General features: G+C 36.2%; 1 protein-coding gene across 6 annotated transcripts in view; it reads left to right on the top strand.

Moving 5' to 3' along the window:
• The first annotated feature begins 6,654 nt into the window (after nt 1-6,654).
• Nucleotides 6,655-17,002, top strand: part of LOC137386768 (nucleoporin SEH1-like) — a 31,121-nt gene continuing 20,773 nt past the window's right edge. For all 6 annotated transcript variants that reach the window (XM_068072905.1, XM_068072907.1, XM_068072904.1 and 3 more), the window contains exons 1-3: nt 6,655-6,818; nt 10,264-10,314; nt 16,890-16,995. In XM_068072905.1, coding sequence (XP_067929006.1) covers nt 6,699-6,818; nt 10,264-10,314; nt 16,890-16,995 — 277 coding nt within the window. In that variant the 5' untranslated portion in view covers nt 6,655-6,698. The remainder of the gene's footprint in view (nt 6,819-10,263; nt 10,315-16,889; nt 16,996-17,002) is intronic.

Genomic DNA, 17,002 nt, shown 5'->3' with positions numbered 1-17,002 from the left:
AAACCTGTCTCGTTCCACCTCTAACGAACACCTAGTTGATAATAGAGCAGCTATACCATAACACAGTTAGTGTAAAGGAGCAGATCAAAATATAAGCTTTGTGATGGTTTGATGTCAGATCAAGCAGGCTCATGCATTCTTAATAGATAGCCGTGATAGGTCATATTGTCGTAGTCTGACAGAATTAGATTCAAACGTGCAGTGATGTGCGAATTAAACTGTACAGTTGTTGGAAAACTAAAATTCTCATTTACAACGTTGTTACTCTTTGTGAATTTAGCCCACAGCCATGAGTTTTATTTTAAAGAGTGTTGCGCTCCTAACCACAGTCTTATGCGCTGTTAGAAATCATGATGTATAATCTTTATATGCACAACCACTCTAAAATGTGGTTGTGTGGTACAATTGCTTGTGTGTCTGTCTGCACAGTAGAATATTCAAGTTCAATTTACATGTGAGGCGGTTTTTTCTTAACACTATTAGCATGACTTCAGACAGGATAGATGGACACGACCATACTTGCCAAGTAGTTGAGAAGAAATAGTGGGAGATTGACGGTAAATGTAGTAGTTGGCCCACCCCAAGGCGTGCAGCGCCTTCCCTCGCTGCGTAGCGGCGATAAGGCTTGACAAGGTTTTTTATAGCTTGAAAAGGCTTTAGCCGCCAAAGCCTTTTCAAGCCATAAGAGGCTGAAAATGGCAATAGAAGAGGTCTATTCCTGCAACAATAATACGATGAAAATGTGTGAGATGGTTTAAGGATGTGAAATGTTTTGTGGTGATGCAATCCAACATCCGATATCAAGTCTGAGAATACCCACATTGATCATAGCCTACAAAATACATGTAAGTCATTATAATACATGACCTACCTGAAAGAATGGCAATGATCCTTATCAGTTAGGGAATCGTATGAAGTAATAGACAATCACAGGCTCACTAAACCAAAACAGATAAGGTTAGGACAGAAGATAAATGTGTTATTGCAATTGAAGATATAGTATATTAATCTTCACATTACAGATCCACCCAGACTCTGCCACTACCCACCCACCATACTTACATATTGTTGTTCACATACAAACCAAACTATAAACAGTAAGATGATATTTAAGATTGTATCATACATAACTCAATCTACTAAAACCTCTACTCCATTTGAGGCACTAGATGTGGCGCCTGTGTGCTTGTCGTTGTACGGAGCAGCTGCTCTTTTTAGCTCTAGCGGTGGCAGTGTCAAAGTTTTTGTCAATGCAACACAGCTTATCATTTATCTTTACGTGGAGTAGTGCCTTGATTTTGTCATGTGCTAGCAGTAACAATTTTTTTAGCATGGAAAAAACTTGCTCACCACTAGCATTGCTGTGGGGGACACACAAAAGTACTCTCATGAGGGTTGAGAGACCGGGAAATGCAGGTTTCATTTTCTCACTGCACCAAAACTGAGTTAGGCTAGTTTGGCCTTCTATCTCTTCTAGCTGATATTCTACCCACTCTGAAGAAACTCTGTGCTATGAATGACAGCTCATTCATTTCAGAAGAAAGAAGAAGCCAACTCACTGATTTGAGCACACAGTAAAGTCCTCTCTTAGAGCAGGCTTAGCTGCTGGTGCCCACCTCAATGTCTTAGATGCCAGTGGAAATGTAGTCTGCATCTTCCTCACTCCTGCTTCATAAAAATCCCGTACAGAGCTAAAAAATAAATAAATTGACTGTACAGCCATGCACAAACACTTGATCCGTTTAACATGAAAAGTCTCAGCAATTTTCTCACCTCTTGAAGTGAGAAATCTGTCGAGATGTTAGTTCCTCCTCAAGTGATATGAGGGTCAACCGATACTGACTACCAATATTGACCTCCTCATCTGAAAGCTGTGTTTTTCTTTTGTTGTATGTTACTTTTATTAGATCATCTCTGCCTTTTATTTCACTTATCGGCAAAAAAGCCCATAGTCTGCTTGATCAGCCGCTCACTAGACTGGCAGAGGCCAACCGCTAGCACTTCATCAGAGTAACTAAAAAAAACTTTTTTAATTTTTTCTCTCTCAACGCTGAGGCGTAGGTGGACATCATAAACTAGCATAATCACCTACCTGATACTTCACATTGAACATGTAGAATGGTTCAAGTGCCAATGTGAGAAAGTGTAGCCAGGCTTCTGTAAGTGGGCCATTAAGCTGGTCAGATATTAGTTTCACTTTCAGTTTCTCCTTCACCACATCATCATGGGATATAAAGTACGATTTCAGAGCTGGTAGCTGGCCGGTGAGCTTAGCTATACTCCTTATAAGACTCAACCACCTAGTGGGACAGAGTTAAAGAACCCTTTCTTTTTCCACGCCAGTAAACTCTTGGAATTATTTCAAAGTCTCACTATCGACTAATTCAGTAATGCAGAAGAAGATTTGAGGCTATATAGAAGATATTTTGTAAGGTATTGGATGACTAGAAAATGTTTGTTCCATCAGAAGCAACAATAAGAACGCAGCTATCCGAGCAAACAATGGAAATATTTCTGTTTCTAAAATTTTAATTTTGTTTTTTCATGTAATATAAGCATGGATCGTTTATGTCACTTGTTCATGTTCATGAGTATATATTTTTATCATTTGATAGATTATTATTGTATAACTTATAAATATGCAGAGTTATACCATGTTATTTAAAGGTTGACTTGCAACAAAATTCACATTACAGTTATTTGATATGAAAAGATTCACCATGTCTTACTCTGTTGTGTTGTAGGTGCAAAATATGTGGGAATGTGATTACAAGCTCTTAAAAGCTCAAAAACGAACAGTTAATCACAGCCACACGAGACCGCCATAGTTTGTATTCTCTTTCCAAAACGGCTCAAATGTGACGTAGTTGTGGTAGATGGTTTTTGTTTACACTTTCATGCAATCGTATTCGTCGAAATATTTTCACAAATATACTTCACGCATTCAATAAAACCATGTCTATTGTTCTTACGCGTCTGTTTTATCGTCATTGTAATGCTGTCACTTTTAGCACTGATATCTTATAACTTACCGTAAAAATTTATTTAATTTTTTAACCTTAACTCGAAGGAGTACTACATATCATTGTCTGATAATCAAGACGAGCCTGTTAGTCACCTGTGATAATCCAAAAGTGCTGCAAAAATTATTTGTGAAGTATAGGGTCACATGATCAGATTATGACTTGACGATTAGATCAAGCCAACACAAAACTGTAAAGTAGCGAGCATCTATATTTGATACGGGGTCTTCGGTAAAACCCGAAGTGTTGTCATAACCTAGTGCTATGATAAGTTTTATATTGAGCTTTTTATTGGCCTTTCAATTCACATCAGAACATCACGTGACAAGACAATAACCAAACTGTCATGACTACGTCAGGGAAATAAACAGATTCCAATCTACGGCGGCTTTTCGTTTTTGAGCTTTTAAGAGCTTGTATTCACATTTCCACATATTTGGCACCTACAACACAGCAGAATAAGACATGGTGAATCTTTTGATACCAAATAACTGTAATGTGAATTTTGTTGCAAGTCAACCTTTAATAGTATCCTTGCGGCTATCTTAACACAGCTTATAATGGATTGATGCCCATAACTCCAATTTTATTGCACATAAAAAGCTAGTTTTGGCTGCAAACATAGCAATAAGTGCTATGAGCTTTTATGCAATATTGTTGAATGTTGAAAAAAGATATAAAATGAAAATCTCTTCAAATTTAGAATAAAATTAAAATTGAAAATGCCAACAAATTGCAAAGAAGTACACAGGCTATAATATCTATTGCTTGCAATTGCAGGCAATAAATATCTCTACTAGTTTACCAGCTGATATTTCTCGGTTTATCAATGTATATTTATTAAGAGATCTTTGAGAAGTTGGAGGTAAGTTAGCAGATTCATTGTATCCAAAAGGTTAAATAATGCTTCACCAAAAAAAGAGAGGCGAATATAGGTGACATTCGCTTTGCCCGTAATAGGGTTGAGATTATCTTCCGAAAATTATGATGAACCATTTAAAAAATACACCGCCAGCCTCTATTTGAACGTTGCCACTATAAAGGAAGGGTTGAAAAGTTGAGTGCCACAGCGTCCAATTAGAGGTTTTATGGTATATCAGTTAATAATGAATCCATCAATTTTACGTAGCGCAATGGTTTAGCGTATCGTCTGGGGAACCGGAGGTTCCGATAACTTCCCGTTCGCAATGCAACTTCGTTACCAATTAAGCTATGTGAGATTGATGGGATCCTTTGTGCGATACACGTCGCTATGCAAGTGAAAATACCCTACCGCTCTCTGTTACAGCGCAACATCATTCGATGTACAGTAGGCGTTCCTATAATGTATACCTTCTATGATGTAAATTCTATATAACATAAAAAATTTCAGTAAAATATTTGCTTCCTGCTATGTAAAAAATTCCATATAACGTAGTTTCAAGTCGAGTGAGTTTTAAAAATCGATTTGAATGGTAGTTTATTTTGCCACATTTTCGGAAGAAAAAATGCTACGCGTTTAGTGTTATATCTATCATATATAACTGTTGCGACTTCTAGTTTGGCGTAATAGATCATTAAATGTCTCGACAAAAGGCGAATAGGATAGCTGCGCGTTTGTATATAAATACAAAGGCCGTCGATTGGTGCAGGTGTTACAGCGTCGGTCTACCAGTCTTAATGTCATGAGTTGGAGTATCGTCGAAAATTATCTTTATCCTAACCTTGACCTCCTGGATAGTGATAGATGAGAACCATGTAGAACTGATTTTTATAGTAAATAGATTCTGTTGATTTGCGTTATTGTAGGCATACTAAATACATGTTTGTGTTATTAGCTTTACGTTGCAGAATAGACTTTGCTGTTTAGAAGAATAAGCAAATTGTTGTAAATGAATGTCGAAAATGTGCATTCTTTATCAACTTTTTGTAAATTTACAGCAATTTACACAATCATGGTCTATAAAACCAGTGAGATTGATCATAAAAAGGCGAAAAGTTGTTGATGCTGTTGTATGAAAATACCGCGAAAACAACATACCAAGAGAGAATGCAGCAGACCACAGGATAGGCATATCATAAGTACAAACAGCAAGACACCCAAAGACATCAAAAGACCTAATAATTATAAAATAACCAAAGCAAATGAGAAACTTCAAAATTGGGAAAATCAAACACAGAAATTGCGTCTACACCAGACAGAGAATATGCCAAAGGGAAGTCGAAGCAATTAAACCTACCAACCACAATCACAAAAACCACCAGAGAAACATTAGACTCCTGTCAAACATGCCCTAGATACCAAGAATAAGTCACGACACCCTACATGTCGGCATAACGTGCACCAGCTGAAGAGTTACACAAACAAGATATTTTCTTGGCATAAAGCGTTGAACCTCAACACTCAACCTACTGACACAGGCTAACCATCCCACATGCCAGACATCTATAAAAGAGAACAGCTTTAATGACTCTCTCTTTCTCTCGTTCTCTTTCTTTCTCTTCACAAGGGCCTTCTTGGACATTTTCCATCTGCCGGCTGAGGAACCTCTCTCCCCACCTATAGAGCCTCATTCTCCTTCATCAGTTGAGCCTCTTCTACTCCACTATCTCAACTGTCGAAGCTCTCTACCTATAGCCTGTCACGAATCTCGTTTGACTGTCGAGACTCACAGCCGTACAGGACTGATCAAACAAGCATGGAAACATGTTCGAGTAAAAATGTAACTTTCATTAGCCATTCTGATCAACTGTCATTAATATTGTTTTACAATTTTGTTAGTTGTATATTTCATTGTTTGACTTGTAGAATAAAGAAGTAACTTTTACTGGTAAATAGGTATCAGTATTGCTTATAATAACTTAACACCTTCACTTCTACCTAAACCAGTAATAATCAGATTAGTTCTCAAAAGCTAAGCAAAAGTACGCCAACTAAACATTGTCACAATAGAATAAAATGACAAAAATTTCAACCCTGATGTTGTGTGTGGATTCGGATTGGTTATGCATAACATAATTTCTCCTCATCACCCATTACAATGCAAACTAATAACTCTGCCATACGGTACAGCCTACAAATTAAAAGAGGTAGGTAAAGTTTTTTCCTTTTTGCATGACTAAAGGGGTGAGTTTGCAAAGATCTTGGAACAGATTAGGCAATTCACATGTATTTTACTGTTCTTATAACGTAAATTCCCTATAACGCAAACGTTCTGGGACGGATTTAATATGTTATAAGAGCGATTACTGTATTAGTTAGAGCTGTGGATAACTAGTTTACTTGTATTAGCCATTGGCAATGTGCCAGTCCGATGGCAAGCGGCTGAATTGATAAGTGCGGCATTGCTATCATTGTACAATCCCGGGCGTCCCGCGAGTATTTTATATTATCGGAGTAATCTGTTCTGCGAAAAAAGATAACTCTCACAAGATAACACGCGCGGAAACTTTACTACCACCCCATGCCGTTATTTCCTATACAGACACTGCGTATGTTTACATTGTATCTCTCTTACGAGCACTGTGTTATACGCCAATATTTTTACAACAAAGTCGGGAATTTTGATAAAAAGTCTATTAGACAGCTTTTGCTCGGCGAATCTTGGCAAATTTGTTGACTAGCTGTTCGAACTACGAGTTGTGTAAAAAAGGTTGCGCCGCTGAAGCTTGCACATAATAATATTTAATTGTAAAATGTCCACAGTGTTGTCCGTCAAAGCCACTTCAACAGATCACAAAGATTTAATTCATGATGTCTCATATAATTTCTATGGTGACAGGATGGCGACTTGTTCTAGCGACCAGCACGTAAAGGTTGTCCATGTATTAAATTAGTTGATAAATAGCCAAGAGTCCGGTGAACAGTTGAAAACTTAAATAATCATATTTTAGTAGAAAAAATATACGGTAAGAATAGCTTTATGCGCGTGGTTAGACGTGTTAAACGTGCTTGTTAGCAGTTTTCTTTTGTGCCAAACGCAAAAGATACCATTAAGATCCTTTTTAGTCACAAAATGTTTCTTACTGAATCCCTTTTGTGAGCTTATCCCTTATCATTCTGCTTTAGCAAACTGTTTCATTCTGGACTACCAAGTTCTACCTAAGAATTGCCAGAATCATTTTAACTTGTCATTTTTGTTTCTTAATCTATCAGAATATTTCTTCTGGACACTAGGTGGATGTGGGGCTTATTGTATTTCTATTAATTTTTGTTTATGTATGTAAAGCCAGTAAAAAGCTTTGAACGCAGTATTGTACCCTCAATAATTTGGTGATTTGATAAATGTAAAATTAACATTTTATACTAATTTTATTTTTTGATGAATCGATATATATACTGTAGATTTAAATTTAAACTTCCATACTCTTTATAAATATTGGTAACTTCAAAATTATTGATGATGTTATGCATAATAATACTACATGTGAGTTTACGTCTAACCATGTTCTGGTCAACTGCTGTGTTTTTCGACGAGACAATTATAAGTGATGGTTAGAATTGCTATTCTGTCTTTTTAATGTATAACTTTATTGATCTACACTGTCAGTGGGCTATTATTAAAAAACTGTGAAGGTTTAATAAGAATTGTATAAAAAAACATCAGCGTGAGTGATAACATCGACACTCTGAAGCATTGGCCGATGTAGCCATTGTTTTACTCAAATGTTGCCAGGCTCCTATAATAGCTTAAAGAAATCTTATATAGGTCATCAGTGTGTGTTCAAATTAAGAACATGACTAATAAAATAGGATATAGTGTCACATCATAACATAATTTTTGCTTTTTTTGGCGGTTTAAGACCAGATGTTGAGCTGCTGAGATTTCAGTTTTTCAAGTTCCTAATGAAGCATTCTTCTATGGTGGTGACAAACAATATTATTATTGTTTTATAAAATGAAATTAATTTTTTTTCATTCAATTGAAAAACCATCCTTATTGCAGACTATAAGTTTATCATTTTGCTCTATTCATTGCATGTGATGTAATGAAATTAATGTTAAACATGTTTATCTTTTTTGTCGTATTTTGATAAATCTTTTGAAATATTGGTATTGTAAGTCCTCATGCTCAAGCCGCGTGGCTTCTGCTCAAAAACGGATGACTCCCGAAGGAAAAAATAACCCTTCAACAAGCCGTCTGTGGTATCTAGCCGCCCTTACCAACAAGCCGCATATGCCCACAGACCGCGGCTAACGACTGAGGTTTTGTCGTTCTTGACCCCTTCGAAAGTGAGAGTGTTGAGACGGGTTTTGCTATACCCCCCCTGTCCTCTTGAATAAGAAAACAGGTTACATCAGTACATGTGAAAAGAATTTTCTTTTACTTCCAAGTTCGAGTTAAAATTCCTGAACCCTTGCATCAAGAACTTACTTGCCATGTCTCAGCTAGATTTTTATTGCGCTGTTAGAGGGCTTCATGTTTATGGAATGATGCCGGTCAAGAATGAAAAGGTGTTAATAACCCATGACTGTGGTGAGTTAAACATACCTCATCATAGATAGAAAATTCGTTTGGAATTTAAATTTATTTAAAAAAATACAAAAAGGAACACCCAATAAATTTAATGTCATGAATTAAAACTAAATAAAATCTCCGTTTGGTCATATTTTGGAAACAGTTTGGTCCATAGTTTCTGCTTCGATATCAGCAGGTATTAACACGCTCCCAACCACTTGTCTCGTCTCTCACTCTTGTGTCATGAATTCATCTTGACTTACAGCGATAAATTGTTCTTTAGTCTAAAGTATTCCATAAACATGACTTTGAAAATAAACGAGCAGGTTGCCTAAACCCCCGTACATAAAAGTATCATGAATGCGATTTTATGGTTATAGCGCGGGAGCTGAGCAGAGACCGCATTTATCAAGAAGCCACCTTGAGCCCCACGTAAGTTTTAAAAGAAGGGCCTTTAGCCGCGGTCTATGACCTTGAACCAGAAGCCGCGCCCAACGACAAGCCGCGCGGCTTGAGCATGAGGACTTGCGGTAATAATTTTAAGACCTCATAACACTTAAGCTGCTTTTTTAAATTTTTACAGTTACCATACATGTACCAACATGTCCTTGTACACGCAGCATACGTGTATGATGCATCATATATTCTCCTGAAAAGGGGTTAAATAAAGAGCCACCTAGTGCTAGTTTTCTTCAAACACAATTCATCTCTTCTAATATGCAAAAAAATTGCATTTTAGAAAAAATTCATCGTGAAATTGCATATTCACCACCACTATATGTCGGTAGTGAAATAATAGTCAGTCTCAGAGGTTTGTACTTGGACAACTTCTATTTGATGGACCCACAAAGTATTCTTTTATTTCATCGACAAAATTTAAAATGATTTACAGGTTTTGATTGTTACACACAATAATATTTTGTCATTGATGCTGCTACATGTTTTTCAATAACTTTTTAAAAAGTGCTGCTATATCCTTGTGTAGACTTTTAGCTGTATTGTGGTGCTGCCACTAGGCGTGAGGAGATTCTATTGTTGGAAAGCATGAGGCTGAAGATGTTTAATAATTATCAATTCACAAAAATATTCAAAAGCCCCATTCAAGCAAGCACCATCTTCTGCAAAACAGATTAGAGTCATTTAGGATCCAGTTACTAATAATAGCTAACAGGAAAGTAGAGAGGCATCAGCATGTTATTAAAGGGTTTGGCAGCCACATGCGTGTTAGCTAAAATATAACCAAGCCAAACAAAGGATTGCGTTATAGATTGTTGCAATTATTGTGCAAGCTGATATATGTTGTACGTGTATTTTACAAGTTTAGAAACAACACGCTGCAAAAATGAGAGTACAAGTAAGAACAATAGCATGATCAAATGGGGACGAGGGGCTGTAATTAAGAGTATATGATCCTTAATCAAGTAAGGATCATTAGGAGTACAAAACATGGGATAGATTATCAATATACTTATAAACTTTTATATTTTAGTAAATTTGTACTGTAATAATTTAATAATTTAAACTCTTTGTTAAGCCTGTCATATATAGAATTCACAATAAAAAGCAAGGGATGAACGTATCAGAAAGGTCCGGTGTCGACATTTTATGTGAATGCTGTGCTATAAAGTGCAGAAGTGTCACTCAACACTGCATGAAACTCTAGCGATTTTGGAATTTATGTATAACTAAGGTTTCTTTAAGATCTATATGAACAGTTCTCAAAGCTTTGCGGTTAGATTTTAGTTGGTCACATCCTCCAAAGTTTGTTTATCTTTAACTCTTCCGTGTTGCTTTATTATTAGGTATGGGAGCGAGACGAAAATGAAGACTGGGTAGTCCAGAGTTCATGGAAGGTATGTTCTTCTTGCTTCATCTGTATTATAAATTTCATTTATCTCAGGCGTCTTAACTACATCAAGGGTCTCATCCACCATAAAAATAATACCTCTCAGGTTTTCCTAACAGCGTCAAAAATCTACAGCTGCTGTATAATGTGGTTGCTGATGGTTGTGATGTGTTGCTTTATAATATCAATGCATTACCAGTAGCAGATGCATTACAAATGCATTATGTTAGGGTTTCAATCTTTTTTTTGCTCACTTTTAACCAAACTCAAGGCTTTATCAATACTAGCACCCTGAAAATTTGGAGCATCATGGGAGATGCAGTTACTGCGTCATCAGATACAATAACTGCATCGTCAGATGCAATAACTGCATCGTCAGACAGAATAACTGCATCGTCAGATGCAATAACTGCATCGTCAGACACAATAATTGTATCGTCAGATGCAATAACTGCACCATCAGACACAATAACTGCATCGTCAGATACAATAACTGCACAATTTGTCCAAAATACGGGAACTATGTTGATTGGCGCAGGTGGGGAAGGTGGCGCAGGGGGAGGTGGGGAAGGTGGCGCAGGGGGAGGTGGGAAAGGTGGCGCGGCTGGAGAAGGTGGCGCAGGAGAAAGGTGGGGCTACCAAGCTGAAAGTCACGAGTTTGAATTCTGTCTAAAGCAATCTTTTTTCTAACCTCCAAGCGTGGCTTCGGACTGACATGACTCTTATTATAGCTACAATTTTTATTATTTTACGAAAATGAAAAGAAAGACCCGCAATTTATGCATAATATCAATCAGAAACAGCGGTGGCGCTATGTAATTACATCAAAATGGCACATTTTCAAACTGAGTCTAAAAATTGTCTTTTAAATTCGTTATTAATGGAAACAGATCATGCCCTATTAGGTTTTAAAAGAGGTCTTTTACAAATAGCCAATTTTATGTACAATTTTTTACATTTCCAAATTGTGTAAACCAGGAACTTGGTGCTAACACAATTCAATGGTGAGTTTTGTGCAATCTGGTTGGTGTAATCCTATAACCACCACCATTTGAAAAATAATGTGGAATGTATAAATACGAGACCAACTCTTTGGTATTTGTGCAACCTGCTTCGATCTTGCCTCGTTTCTTATCTGTGAAAGATTTGTCACAAGGTGGTAAGCTAATCACTAGACTCTTAACTATAGACTGAGAACCTATCACAGTGCTAAGTACATATTACTAGTGCTCAATCCATTTTACCACGAGTCTTCTCAATCGGTCTAGCTATGCCTGTTACGATGCATTATAAGTACTGGTGGAAGTGATGCCCAACAAAAGCTAATTTGTTTTGCATTCACATGCTGCCTAGTTCACAGCATTGACATATATAATTCATATGTTTGTCTTACTGAAGAAATCATGCGTAGCAGCAAAGAGCATACCTCATGAGTGTTTTTGTATACCAGTTTTTTGTTCTCCAAGCATCAAAATCATTGGTAAAAACAATAGTTTATCATGATTACTTTATTATAAATGAATGTAATTTTAAAATGCTATCAGTTAAATTTTAGTTTGCTATTAGGAAATGTCTGGCTTTTTTACTGAACACTCAAGTTAAATGTTTTTCACAATCATATTATGTATGTTATATATAGAATACATCATTAACTATTAGTTTATAATAATGCTTAGTTCGGTGTATAATTAAGATTTGTCTGCCTTCTTAACTTGGCATTAATGAAAGAGGAAACAATTCCTATTTATTGTGATAGTTTTTCAAGACTAGTCTAGTAAATAGATATCTGATTTTGTTTCAACGAGTTTGCCCAGCTCTCTGATGAGAGTTATTGAATTTTCCTATTTCTAATTAATGAATTTAACATGTGGACCAGTAACAGGTAACTGTAACAGTACTGAACTAGTAACGTTTAAATAAAACCTACTAATGTGCACTCTTGCTTGCCAGAGTATTAATTACAAAAATATTTTGTCTTATCCAGCATTTCTTCAAAAAATTTTCAATGTCAATATTTTTTTGTAATTTTACTACAGACAAGCACATGATGCTAACATTATTATTATTACTGTTTTATGAAATAAAATTAATTAATGATTTTCATTATTTGAGAAACCACCCTTACAACAGACTATATATGTATCATTTTGTATCAATTCATCGCTTAAAATGTTCTGAATTTCGTATTAATTATCTTTATCTCCGTTGACATATGGCTCTGCATGTCAGTGGTGAAACACTATTCAGTCTCCAGAGATTTTTATTGAGACAATTTCTATGTGATGTACTAGTTCTGTGTCAATATTCAAGTCTGTTTGACGCAACAGCTATGCTTCATCAAATACTTGATATCTTCAGAAAACATTGTTTATACGATATATATTATTACTAGTTGAATGCTCGGGTAATAAAAGTCTTTGCACAGAAAATTTGTTTGTATTTAACATATAAAAACAGTTACCTTTCAAACTTCATATCTTAGAAATGAAGTTTATTTTATTTTTTCTCTTAAATAAATTGAGAGAAAAATTAAAATAACTGTAAAGGTTTTCAAACTTTGTCTAACGACTGTAACTTTCAAACTTCATACCATGTGGAAAATATTTTGTGCAGGTCAAATAAATTAAGAGACAAAATAATACAACTACAAAAGTGTTTAAATGCAAATGTGAAATAATTAGCAAGTAATAGCTAAATTAAGTCTGTTTGGCTACGATTATAATAAAGGATGATTTGGTAATGATACAATTAATATGAACTGAGAAAACAAAATGAAAATCCTGAATATGTTTGAATTAATAATACCAACTTGTTGCATTGAAATGTGTGTGTATATAAAAAAGGTTACTGTTCCAACAGAAGCTATCCATCGAAACTTTAAATACGGCGATACTGGTACCTCTCGATACAGGTACAAATGTGATATCGGACTTTCTTTGTCTGACTGGACAGAGAGAGAATGTAGAGGTTATTCCTACTCGAGATAATACAAGTGTCTGCATAAAAAGTATTGGCCTTTACCGATTTAGCAATAGAACTTTACAAAAAACCGAAAATTGAAGTTCACGAAAAGATGAAAAACATCGTGTTCCATAGAGTTTATAGAAGCTCCAAATAATACGTCATTTAACGTTTGAAATAGGAAAAGGGTGCATGTAGTAAAGGCTTTGAATCATAGGAGCCTTCGTGGACTGGTGGTTAGACAATCGGATTGCAAACTGCGGTTGCAATAATCGTGAGTTGAAATCCAGCAGGATGTGAGATTGTAATTTCAAGATTTTAATAACTATAGCCGGACAGACAGATATCCAAACAGACGACAGGCAGAAGACAAACTCAGAAATATATATATATAGATGACATCTACATATATATAACATCTATTATCACTGATCACATTGCAGCTGCCTTTTACCAAGTAAAAATTCTTTTACTGCCAATTGTCAAAAAATTTAAAAAATTTTTCCTTACAGTTTTTGGCTGATTCAAGTATATATTTAATAATTACTAATTAGGCAAAGCTGATAATTGATGCGGTAGGTTTAATATTGTTTACAGAATAGCAAGTTTGAATATCTAATAAAATAATTTTACAGAATTTCCTATTTTAAACTAGGTCAATAATAGTAACGTTTCATCATGCAGGCTCAACTGAGTTATTGGGTCACGTATTGTAAAAACTTGCATTCAGCGATGAACAGCAGGCCAAGGGAGCCAACTCCAAATACATGTATAGTTTTAGCCTAATTACAAAGATTACCATTTGTTAACTTTGACACTACCCTAGGACACTTTTATTTCGCTAGTATTTAGTTTCGTGAGTAGCACACAGAGTAAAATTTCGCTGCAACTTAATTTCGCGGCTCTGATGAGTGCGAAAATATAGTGATGTAAAAATAAATGCAGTGGGACAAAAAGATTAGATTCCTCGGGTCCGGTTCGCTAATAAGAAAGATTTTTTAATTTGGGACTAGTTCGTATTTGTAAACCGCAGGTTGAAATGTGTGGGTGAGATCGATAATTCAATTTGATCACTTGCTGCCATTTGTTTCTTGGTCTATCAATGGCGGCGTCTAGGTATCTCCCGCCGTGACTTTCACACTCAGTCCCAAGAAGAAGAAAATAGATAACAACCAACTTCACAACCAAAACTGTATAACGTGGTTGGACCTGGTGAGGGTTGATATTGTTTTTGGTTGGTAATAAAATTCATCACTACAATAATTATTATTCAATTTTATGACTTCACCTACCAGACTTTCATCCTCATCAGTTACAAATTCGGTGACTAAACTAACATCATCATAATTTGCTTTGCCATGCTGCTCAGTCGGTGTATTAGCTATAATGAGTTAACCAGAAATTTCCCATTGAGCCCACCACACGATAATTACTTGCATTCTATTATGAAAATTTTATTGTGAATATCAATGAATAAAGCTATTTAACTTCGCGTTTTCGCTCGTTCGTTATGATACCCTAGGACAGTTATGTATTTGCGGCATCTAACTTTCGCGTTTTCGCGAAAATTTAATGAGCGAAACTAAACTATCATAATGAACGAACGAAAAACGCGGAAGTTAAATAGCTTTGTTCATTGATATCCACAATAAAATCGTCATATTAGAAATGCAGGCAATGTTCGTCTGTGGTTGGGATCAATGGGAAGTTTCTGGTAAACTCATTATAGCTAATACACCGACTGCGCAGCATGGCAAAGCAAATTAAGATTATATCAGTTTAGTCACCGAATTTGTAACTGATGAGAATGAAAGTCTGGTAGGTGAAGTCATAAAATTGAAGAATACTTATTGTAGTGATGAATTCTATCACCAACCAAAAACAATATCATCCCTCATCAGGTCCAACCACATTATCTCTTTCACTGCCAACCATGTAAAAATTCGCTACCAGCCTAGTGCCAGCCATTTTACCGAAATTGCCGATATTGCTTCATGATATGTATATAGTATTTTTTCAAGTTCTAGTTTAATTATCTGTATACCCTAGGACACTTATATTTCGCTAGTATTTAGTTTCGTGAGTAGCATACAAAGTAAAAGTTCGCTGGAACTTAATTTCGCAACTCTGATGAGTGCGAAAATATAGTGATGTGAAAATAAATGCAGTGGAACAAACAAATTAGATTCCTCAGGTCCAGTTCACTGGTACGAAATATTTTTCAATTTGGGACTACCGCACTGTTTGGACTATAAACCGCACCTCTATATAAGCTGCATGTGCTTTATTTTCCAAAAAATGATAATAAAACAATACATTAGCCGCACCTTACTATAGGCCGCAGAACTAAGGACTGTGCTTTTTAACGTGGTAGCAACTTTGCCATTTAAAACGGAACAGTGCAGAACGAAAGTTCGTATTATCCGACGCTTTTTAACTTAGTGCTTAACGGGACAGTAGTGAGGCATTGTTTCGTATTTTCTTTCACAGCTAGAAGTGAACTAATTGGATATTCCCGTTAGTGCGGTGAAAGAAAAAGCCACAGAATAAGCCACAGTGATTAGCCGCACCCTTGTAGGCCTACCTATAAGCCGCGTGGCTCAAATCATCAGAAAAAAGTAGCGGCTAATCGTTTGAAAAGTACGGTAGTTTGTACTTGTGAACCGCAGGTAGAAATGTGTAGGCGAGATCAATAATGCAATTTGATCGCTTGCTGCAGTTTGTCTCCTGGACTATCAATGACGTCTAGGTCCCTGCTGCAGTGACTGATGTTGTACCAATATTAGAATTCAAGTATTTATAGCACGCGGTGCCACGGTGGCCATGGCCCCGGGTTGTTATTGCTTTTGGTTGGCAATAAAATTCATCACCACAATAGTTATTATTCAATTTTATGACTTTCCCTACCAGACTGTCATCCTCATCAATTACAAATTCAATGACTAAACTAATATCATCATCTTCTTCATTTGTCTAGGCTTTTCCATAAAGACTTATTATCTTAATTTGTTTTGCCAAGCTGCTCAGTCGGTGTATTAGCTATAATGAGTTTAGCAAAACTTGCCCAATGAGCCAACCACACACGAAAATTGCCTGCATTTCTGATATGCCGATTTTATTGTGAATATCGATGAAGAAAGCCATTTAATTTCGCGTTTTCGCTCGTTCGTTATGATAGTTTAGTTTCGCTCATGAAATTTTCGCGAAAGGCTGTTGCCGCGAAAACGCGAAAGTTAGATGCCGCGAATACATAAGTGTCCTAGGGTAATAGGATATTCACTTGCTACAGGTTTTACCGCAATTAGAGAAGACTTATTTCAATTTTCCAAAAAGAATTACTTCTTTTTCCTGGACACGCAGCAATACGTGCCCAACAAAAAGAGATTCTTATGTCAGTAAATTAGGCACCAACTTTTGTAGCCATGAAACTTTCTCCTGCCGTGCAACAAAAAATTTTCTTGAAAGTCGTTTGGCTTTATTGTTGTAGAAACTGAGCTACGATCTAACCCTGCCTAGTATTATGTGCGTGTGGCATAATTTTATCCCAACAAATGAACAAATTAATTTATCCCCAAGAATGAAGGTGATGTCATGTCAATAAGTTATGTTTCTATTGAACAGGCCCACTCAGCCGTTATCTCAAGGGTAATCTGGGCCCATCCAGAGTTTGGTCACGTACTCGCTACTTGTTCATTCGACAGAACGGCCATCGTTTGGGAGGAACTTGGTGAGCT

The sequence above is a fragment of the Watersipora subatra genome, chromosome 2 (genome assembly GCF_963576615.1).
Source record: "Watersipora subatra chromosome 2, tzWatSuba1.1, whole genome shotgun sequence".
Classification (NCBI taxonomy): Eukaryota; Metazoa; Bryozoa; class Gymnolaemata; order Cheilostomatida; family Watersiporidae; genus Watersipora; species Watersipora subatra.
Note: the sequence above shows the minus strand (reverse complement) of the source record. Positions and strands in the feature narration are given on the sequence as shown.